At 42.3% G+C, this 9,838-nt stretch overlaps 1 protein-coding gene across 2 annotated transcripts in view; it reads left to right on the top strand.

Annotated features, from left to right (window-relative positions):
- Positions 1-6,211: 6,211 nt before the first annotated feature.
- The window catches only part of RBIS (ribosomal biogenesis factor), a 16,230-nt gene continuing 12,603 nt past the window's right edge, over positions 6,212-9,838 (top strand). The window contains exons 1-2 of one of the 2 annotated variants that reach the window (XM_004386589.3): positions 6,212-6,349; positions 9,464-9,580. In XM_004386589.3, coding sequence (XP_004386646.1) covers positions 9,467-9,580 — 114 coding nt within the window. In that variant the 5' untranslated portion in view covers positions 6,212-6,349; positions 9,464-9,466. The remainder of the gene's footprint in view (positions 6,350-9,463; positions 9,581-9,838) is intronic. The other variant, XM_023740970.1, reaches the window with a different exon arrangement.

Raw genomic sequence — 9,838 nt, 5'->3', positions numbered from 1 at the left:
AAGCCGTGAAACATCTCATAACATGGAGGAATCTGGAGGGCATTATGCTGAGTGAATTTAGTCAGTCACAGAAGGACAAATATTGTATAAGACCACTATTGTAAGAACTCAAGGAAAGGTTTAAACACAGAAGAAAACATTTTTTGATGGTTACGAGGGTGGGGAGGGAGGGTGAGGTTATTCACTAACTAGACAGTAGACAAGAAATATCTTAGGTGAAGGGAAGGGCAGCACACACTACAGGGGAAGTCAGCACAACTGGTCTAAACCAAAGCTAAGAAGTTTCCTAAATACAATCAAACACTTCGAGGGTCAGAGTAGCAGGGGTGGGGGTCTGGGGACCATGCTTTCAGGGGACATATAGGTCAATTGGCATAAGAAAGTTTATTAAGAAAATGTTCTGCATCCTACTTTGGTGAGTGGCATCTGGGGTCTTAAAAGCTAGCAAGCAGCCATCTAAGATGCATCAATTGGTCCCAACCACCTGGAGTAAAGGAGAATGAAGAACACCAAAGACACAAGTAAAGTATTAGCCCGAGAGACAGAAAGGGCCCCATAAACCAGAGACTCCATCAGCCTGAGACCAGAAGAACTACCACAAATGGCTGCTATGACAGGAAACACAACAGAGATTCCCTGATGGAGCAGGAGAAAGGTAGGGTGCAAAACTCAAATTCTAGTAAAAAGATCAGACTTAATAGTCTTACTGAGACTGGAGGAACCCCAGAAAGCAAGGCCCTCAGACTCTCTGTCAATGCAGCACTAAAACAATTCCCAAGGCCAACTCGTCAAAGATTGGACTGGATTGTGGGACATAAAATGATACTAGTGAAGAGTGTGCTTTTTAGCTCAAGTAGATACATGAGACTAAATGGGCAGCTTCTGTCCGGAGGTGAGATGAGAAGCAGAGAGGGTTAAGAGCTGGTTGAATGGACATGGGAAATCAGGGGTGGAAAGGAGGAGTGTGCTGTCACAGTATATGGAAGGCAGTTACAGTCACATAACAATTATGTATAAATTTTTGTATGAGAAACTAACTTGAAATGTAAACTTTCACTTAAACTTCAAAAATAAACAAAAAAAAAAATTAAGAAAAAAAAACCAAATAGCTATTAGGCGAGGCCAAGCAAGGTCTATGTGGAGAAGAGCGGGGATGGGTTGTATAGCCGCAGACCAGGGAGGGTCAGAGCCTGAACAGGATGAGGAAACCATCTATGCAGGTGGGCAGTAGCCAGGAGTGGATTATAGGAGCCCACTGGGGTAAGAGGGGCACCCAAATGGAGAGTGGAGAGAGGAGTGGCCTTAACTTCATCTGCATCTCCACACACGCACTCCTCCAGCCAGATTGGATTACTCCAACTCCTACAACATTAGCATGTTTGTCTCTGGGTCTAAGGTTTGTTCATGCTATGCTCTATTCCTAGAAGACCTTATAGTTCCATGTTTGCCTGTGAAAATATTTTTGCTCCTAAATATTAAAGAAACATCATAAAATGTAAATATTTAAATCAAATTCAATCTGATTCTAAACTTTCACTCCTAGCTTGGCATAAAAGTCAATCTGTCTCAAGCATACGGAAAGCATTGGCTAACCCAGTATCCAGAATATAGACAGGTAACGTTCTCTAGTCTTCAGTCCATCACAGTGGCTGCTGAGATGCTCAGTGACACTTATTGGTGCAGGAATCTTGTGCTACAGCTGCTACGGCCATGGTGATATGTGTCAAAGGATGTGTCTTAAGCACTTGCAGAAAGTCCTTAACCTCCCTCTCCCCAATCAGTTCCCCAGTCTCCAGAAGCTCACCTTTTCCCCTAGGATTAAGCCATTTCCATTTTTCACTCCCTCCACTAATCCCCACAATTAGCCTGTTTGTGGTATCGTGGTGGCTTGCATGTTGCTATGATGTTGTAAGCTATCTCACTGTATGTCAAATACTAGCAGGGTCACCCATGGGGGACAGCTTTTAGCCGAGGTTCCAGATTAAGACAGACTAGGAAGAAAAGCCTGATGATTTACTTCTGAAATTAGCCAATGCAAACCTTATGGATCACAATAGAAAATTTTATGATATAGTACTGGAAAGTGAGGCACCTAGGTTGGAAGGCACCACACAATAGCCACAACAATGGACTCAAACACACCAACGATCATGAAGACGACACAGGAATGGGCAATGAATGTTTCGTTCTGTTATACATAAGGTCACCATGTGTCAGAGTCAACTTGATGGAAGCTAACAACAAGAAGGCAGTTCCAGGTAGAAGTGTCTTCTACTTATTTGGAAACTTTATTTTTCAGCCCTGAAATACAAAAACTATTGACAACAGATAGAGGCAAAGACAAAAAACCCATTGCCTAGGAGTCAATTCTGACTCATAGTGACCCCAGAGGACAGAGTATAACTGTCCCCCTCCCCAAGGGTTTCCAAGGCTGTAATCTTTATGGAAGCCGACTGCCACATCTTTCTCCTGAGGAGCAGACCTTTTGGTTAGCAGCAGCTTAACCACTGCACCATCAAGGCTCCTTGCCTGCTTAGGATGCTTTAAAGAAAAATCTTTCATTCTTTTAAGCTTCCTAAAGCTTTGAGAATAAAACATTAATACCTCAACCAATTATCCCACCATGCTGCTCATCCTTAAGTCAGGGGTCGGCAACCTTTTTCAGCAAAGGGCCAGATAAAAAAATATTTTAAGCTTTGAGGGCTATGTGTTCTCTGTTGTAACTACTCAGCTCAGCTGTTGTAGCATGAAAGTAGTCACAGACAATATGTAAACAACGAAGGATGACTGTGTTCCAATATCAACACTGAAATACAAAATTAATATAATGTTCATGTGTCACAAAATAGTCGTCTTCTTTTTATTTTTTCAACCACTGAAAATGTAAAACCATTCTTAGCTCATGGGCCATACAAAAATAGATGGAAGGCTGGATCTGGCCTTTGGGCTGTGGTTTGCCAATCCTTGCTCTGAGAAAAACAAGAATTCTAACATGAATATTTCCAGAATTCAGAATTATTACCTTCCATAAATGGCACATTTTTGTGCATTTATTAGAGTCCCTGCCATTTTGTGTCAAGAATAATCACTCCATGTGCATACATCTGAGTCTACCAGATGATTGTATCCTCCTTAAAAGAATTGTGTCACGTACTTCATTTGTGTTCCCACAATGTGTAGGTGTTCCAAGTATTTTGACTGAATGAAACTGAGTAGTGGGGAGAAAGTCAAATAGATGAAACAAGTTTACCATGGAGTATCAGTGCACAAGGCTGGCTTTGTTCTGATAGAAGGCTATGAGTTTTTGTGATAGATGGTTTGTAATTACTTATGTGTGCTCTCATTTTTCTCTTCTCCCTAATTATCTTTACTTGTTGAATTGCTTCCAAGACAGCTCTTAGAGAACCAGGTCTGTAAAGAGAACTCTGCATGGTTGACTCTCAACAGGAAAACTGAGGTTTCTGAAAGATGCTTTTTCCATTTTTGGTTTTATTTATATTCAAGGTTTGTTATAAAAAGTGGAAATGTGATATTCGTGTATAGTTACAAACATTAAAAATGCAAAGCTGTTGTTTTTCTTTCTATATGCATAGCTCATTTGTATATGTATATAGCTCTATATGTATAGCTTATATGCATAGGTAAATATGGGTCTTAGAAAGTTAACATGCTTCTTCTGTCTTAGTAATACCTTATGCTTTCATAACTTATATCTCATTAACTCTACACAATAATCCTATGACTTAGGTAGGGCAGGATTAGAGTCAAGACTCTTTCAGGTAAGTGATTTGAAAAAACAGAACAGGACAAGGTAGTTTAAGCCAAAAAAGCAATGTTTTAGCTCAGGTTAATGAGAAGTCCAGGGACAAATCTTTCTTCTATTTATGACTGAATTAAACGACTGAAATGATAGCATTAGTTTCCTCTTCAATCATTCAGCTCTGTTTTCTTTTGTATGTTGCCCTGATAGGCTTCCTCCAAGTTGCTGGAAGAGATGGCTACCAGTACCCTCAACTTCATATCTTCCCAGCACAAAGACACCAAAGGCAAGAGACCACATTCTCCACTAGCTCTCACTGAAAAATCCTTGGGAGGAGGACTGTAATTATCAGTCCAACCAGGACTACTTGAGGGGAGAAAAACATTCCTCATGGAAAGGGATGCTGAACAGATAATAAATGTTCTCTAAAGTGGGTACAATGGCCATTTACATATGGGAAACATAGGCACAGAGAAATGAAGTAACTTGTCCACGGCCACACTGCTGGTTGGTTGGAGACACAAAATGGAAATCCATGTATTTTTACTATTTAGTACCTTATATAATGTTCTTGCTCTTGCCTGTATTACCATGGTAATTCCTTGGTGTATGTATCTCTCTCTCACCATTTAAAACGAAAACTAGTCCCACAAGCTTTCATCAATACTATTAGGCATTTCATTACATCTATTTATTTGCCTTCTGCATATACATCAATAACTTCACATTCAAACCAAAAAAACCAAATCCACTGCCATTGAGTTGATTCCGACTCAAAGCAATCCCATAGGGTTTCCAAGGTTGTAAATGTCTACAGAAGCAGTCTACCCCATCTTTCTCCCGCGGAGCCGCTGGTGGTTTCGAACTGCGACCTTTCGGTTAGCAATCGCTTTAACCACTGCGCCACTAGGGGCAGAAAGGGAACCTGACCCTGACATGGATTCCAGTCTGGCTTTGTCAGTTACTAGTTCTGCGGCTGCTAGCCAGCGGGTTAAATCTCTGAACCATAATAGTATCCTATCTGCAAAAATGGGGCGGTTTTAGAGCCCTAGTGGCGCAGTGGTTAAGCGTGCTAATCAAAACGTCCGCAGTTAACTCACTACTTGGAAACCCTATGGGGCAGTTCTACTCTGTCTTATAGAGTCGCTATGAGTCGGAACGGACTCAACAGCAACAGGTTTGGGTTTGGTTTTTGTTTTTTATTATCACCTTATTTTGTATGCTCTCAGATACTGCAACAGTAGGCGGAGCTGTTTTGAAAGTTATAAAATGTTAAACACAGTCGTTTGAAATCTGGCTTTTCCTAACACCTCAACAAAGTAGACAAACAAGTGAGAACTGTTAGCTTAAATTGGGAAATCCTCTTGGAAAAATCTGAGTCAATTTTCTAGAAAACTCACCCCAGCACCTCCTTATTGGAACACACTCGGAAAGCAAAAATGTTTCTTCTAAATTTTTCTACGTTCCCTAATATTTTTATGTTGTGCGTTCCTGTGCCTGGTTTCTCTGCTGTGCTGTCAATAATGTTCTTCTTGAAGCAAGGCTTCTTGAAGCAAGGAAGTTACAACGAGAAAAGTATTTCTAACTTCTCGTTCATTACAAATTTTCCCCTTCGGAGATTCCAGCTCTAGAACTATTCTAGCCACAACAAAGTTCTTCCACTGCAAGCCAAGCTCCAGACGCCACCCTAGGTGCGCAGCGCCACCGCCTGGGAACGTGGGCAAAGCCAGCCAGGACTCAGTGGCCGAGGGCTACTTGTGTGAAGCTCTTCGCGACTAGGATGACTCTAAGAGACACTTCGGGTGGTTTCTGTACACTTACCACCCGGGAAAATCCATACTAGGCTCTGTCTCTAACGCTTGTAGCTGGCGTGAACAGAGGAGACGTAGGCAACCCAGACCAGGCAATAGATGTTATTGCGGCGGTATTTTCCTCGGAGGGTGGAGCTTCACTATGGGCAGGGCTTGGCTGTGTTTACCGGACCGCGCTCAGTGAATAAGACTCCTCTGTGACGTGGAATTCAGCTCGATGGGCAGAGCTTCGCTCTCCCGGCAGGACTCCGCTCGGTGGGTGGAGCTTTGCTCTCCCGGCAGGACTCCGCTAGGTGGGCGGGACTCCGCTCGGTAGGGGCGGTTCCGCTCTGCGTACGAACCATGCTCAGTGGATGGGACTCCGCGATGAGGGCAAGGCTAAGATCGGTAGGCGGGACAACGCTTAGTAGCTGTAGCTTCGCTCTTTTAGGCACCGTGCTTAGCTACAAATTTAAACTCCGCTGTTGTTAGGTGTAGTCCAGTCGGTTCCCACTCACAACGACCCTATAGGACAGAGTAGAACTGCCCCATACGGTTTTCACGGAGCGGCTGGTGGACTTGACCAGCCGACCTTCTGGTTAACAGCCGAGCCTCTACGCCACCAAATCTCCGCCCGGGTAAAGTCAATGGGCGGGACTACGACTAGTGCGCAGAATCTTGACAGGATCCCTCCTCCCGGAAGTTTCTGGACCCTCTGCGTGTAGATGGCGTCACCTTAAACAGCTCCACGCGGGTGTCGGAAATACGGTTAGCGATTGATGAAGCGATTTTCCTGCGGGTAGGCAACCCTCGGGGAGTTGGGGCAGGGTTAGACGGATCTCGTGCCAGTGCGGCCCAGAGGCTCGGTTCCGTCGCGCTCAGCCTCGAGCAGCCTTACTCGGCCGGGAGCCCACTAGTACAGGCCCGAATCCTTAGTGCGTGTTGGGGCTTCAGCCCTTTGGCAGGGTCTTAGTTTGTTATGATCGCAATTTCCACGTGGTTGTCAAAGAATTTTCCTGCCTTCCCAACTAGGATATTGCCTGCTCCACGAACCTTCTCGTGTCCCCAACTCTACTGGATCTCTGCCTCTTATGCCCCCGTTTGTATGCTGCCCATGACAGTACCTATCATTTGTGTATGTTTGTGAATGTTTAACCTCAGCTAGGCTAAGAGGTCTTAGGGGGTCAGCAAATACGTGTGCGCGCGCACGTGGCATTCATAATTAAACAATTAATAATTGCTTAATACTAGCTGAACAGTTGGATATCAGTTGCTATTGGAAGGATTTTAGATATTTTAATTTGGGGGATTTTATTAGTGTATTTTCTAATTTGTCCACATTAATCATGTATTTTGTACAGTGATCTCTTTTTGAAAACAGGAGTACCGTTGGGGTGCAAGAGTTGTGTCTTTGTTAAGTGTAACCTCCTAAGGTTGGTCATAGGCTGGAACTTGAAGGGGGTATACATTTCAGTCAAGAAATACAATGTTAACAAAGGATGAATGTACAGGGTGTCTTCAGAGAACAGTTAGTAGACTAGGCTGGCTAATTTAGTGTGTGTAAAGAGGTATCAGGAAATACCTTGGGCAGATTTAAGCTAGATTTAGGTTGCCAGTCATATGCCAGGCCAGGGCGTATTTCCCTTAACGCACTGGGAGAGCCATAGAAGGCCTTTAACATTTGGAAGGTTCATATACTGTGCAGGGTAGACTTGAGTGCAGGTGTCTTAAGCCACGTGTTGGCACACTTTCTGTATATTTTAGGCTTTGTGGTCCATAGTTGGGGAATCCCGGGTGGCGCTGTGGTTAAATCAGTCGACTGCTAACCAAAAGGTCAGAGGCTCAAACCCACCAGCCTCTCTGCAGGAGAAAGATGTGGCAATCTGCTTCCGTAAGATTTATAGCCTTGGAACTGCTATGGGGCAGTTCTACTGTGTCCTGTAGGGTCGCTATGAGTTAGAATCGACTGGATGGCAGTGGGTTTGGTAGGCCCATGGTTGTAGGTGAAAGTGGCCATAGACAATATGTAATGGAATGGGTGTAGCTGTCTCCCAATTTATTTACAAAAACAAGTGGATGGCCAGATCTGGCCCAAGGGCAGTTTGCCAACCCCTGCTCTAAGCAAAAGGAGCCCTGGTGGTGGCGCAGTGGTTAAGTGCTCAGCTGCTAACTGAAAGGTCAGCAGTTCAAATCTGCCAGCCACTCAGTTCAAATCTACCAGCCACTCTGTGGGAAAGATGTGACAGTCTGCTTCTGTAAAGATTTGCAGCCTTGGAAACCCTGTGGGGCAGCTCTACTCTGTCCTGTAGGGTCACTATGAGTCGGAATCCACTAGACAGCAATGGTTTTTGTTTTTTAATGGGTCTAAGCAAATGGACTTAGGGATTATTGCAGTAACCCAGTCTTGAGCTAGGCAGTACTACTATGTGTTTTTGTATTGCTTTTTTATGTGTTCATGAGAGGCAATATCACGTAATGGTTACGTGTCTAATTACTGGATCTAGTCTGCCTGACTTTGAATCCTGGCAACGCAAGGTTACTAGTAGTGTGAAATTGGGCAAATTAATTAACTTCTCTTTGCATCAGTTTTTCATCTGTAAAATGGGGATAATAGTATCTCCCACAAAGGGTTGTTACGAGGCATAAATGAATTAAAAGCTCCTAAAATGTTAGCATAGTGCCTGTACAGCTCAATAATTATTATATTAATAATATTAATATAATATTAATAATATTAATATATTTTAAATCATTCTCAATTATTAAAAACAGATTTGAAAGGTGTTTCTAAGGAAGAATGTACAGACTTAATGCATGTTTAGATACATAGGGAAAAAAATACGTTAAGGTTTCAAGGTAGGAGGCACTCACATAGACATGATATGGAAGTCCTGAGAATAATTTAAAGGAGAGAGGAAGATAGCAAGTGGAGGATTAAGGACTGATTTTGAAGAGAGGCACACAATTAGGAGAGAAAGTGGGGAGAGTATAAACAAATGAAAAAGAAACCAGGAAGGAAACAGAGAAGTCAGTCCCTAAAGTATAAGAACTAGAGTGGCATGTTGTTGTGTGCCATTGAGTCAATTCCGACTCATAGTGACCCTATAGGACAGAGTAGAACTGCTGCAGAGGGTTTTCTAGGCTGAAATCTTTACCAGGTCTTTTCTCCTGTGGCGTGCTGGTGAGTTCCAACTGCCAACTTTTCACTTAGCAGCTGAGCACTTAACCGTTGTGCCACTAGGGCCTCTTCAGAGTGGCATAGTGATATGTAAACCAGCAGGATGGCTGGTGATGGTTAACATTGTCAGATGCTGCAGAGAGCTGAAAAAAACAATTGTTGGGTTGATAATGTTAAAGAATTCAGCCAGCAAACATTAATTGGGTGCCTCCTATGGGCCAGCTGATGGAGATCCAGAAAAGAATTAGATACAGGTAGTCCACGATTTATGGCTTATATGAGTATCGAGTTACGACGAACCATACTTAAAACTTTTTTTTTGTATATCTTATTGTTAGTAATATGTACTACATACAGTGTTGTAGCACGTAATTTACTGATGTTATAATTCTCATGCCTACCTCCAAGACAGACAGAAATCAGATTTATAAAGTTACTGATAAAATGCAATAATAATGACATTTTTTTTTTAAATGTGGTATTCAACTTACATCAGAACCTACTTAAGGTAGAGTCATTGGAACAGAACCCCAACCCCATCGTAAGTCGGGGACTACCTGTACATACTGTGCACTCAAAGAGTGGAAAATCTACTAGGGTAAAGGTCATGGGAATAATCATAAGTAAGATGGAATTTCTTACACTTAATTGGCACTTTTACTTTAAGAACTTAAATTGATTCACAATTCATAAGTGTGGACAGCTTAATTGAACTTCTTTTCTTTCTTTTCCTAGACAATGGCAAAGAATAAACTAAGAGGGCAGAAGTCCAGGAATATATTTCACATCGCGAGCCAAAAACACTTTAAGTCTAAAAACAAAGCAAAACCAGTTACCACAAATCTTAAGAAGGTATGTATTAGTTAAATATGCTGACCTTATTGTTTAAAAGGGAAGTATAGTTATAAAGCTACAGAAAAATGGAATGCTTTTATTAATTTTTATTGTACTTTAGGTGAAGGTTTACAGAACAAATAGTTTCTCATTAAACAGTCAGTACACATATTGTTTTATGACATTGATTAACAACCCCACGACGTGTCAACCCTCTCCCTTCTTGATCTTTTTTTTTTGTTGTTGAAAATATACATAGCCAAAGATACACCATTT

This window comes from Trichechus manatus, unplaced genomic scaffold (genome assembly GCF_000243295.1).
Source record: "Trichechus manatus latirostris isolate Lorelei unplaced genomic scaffold, TriManLat1.0 scaffold00169, whole genome shotgun sequence".
NCBI lineage: Eukaryota > Metazoa > Chordata > Mammalia > Sirenia > Trichechidae > Trichechus > Trichechus manatus.
This window is presented reverse-complemented; position numbering and strand designations above follow the sequence as displayed.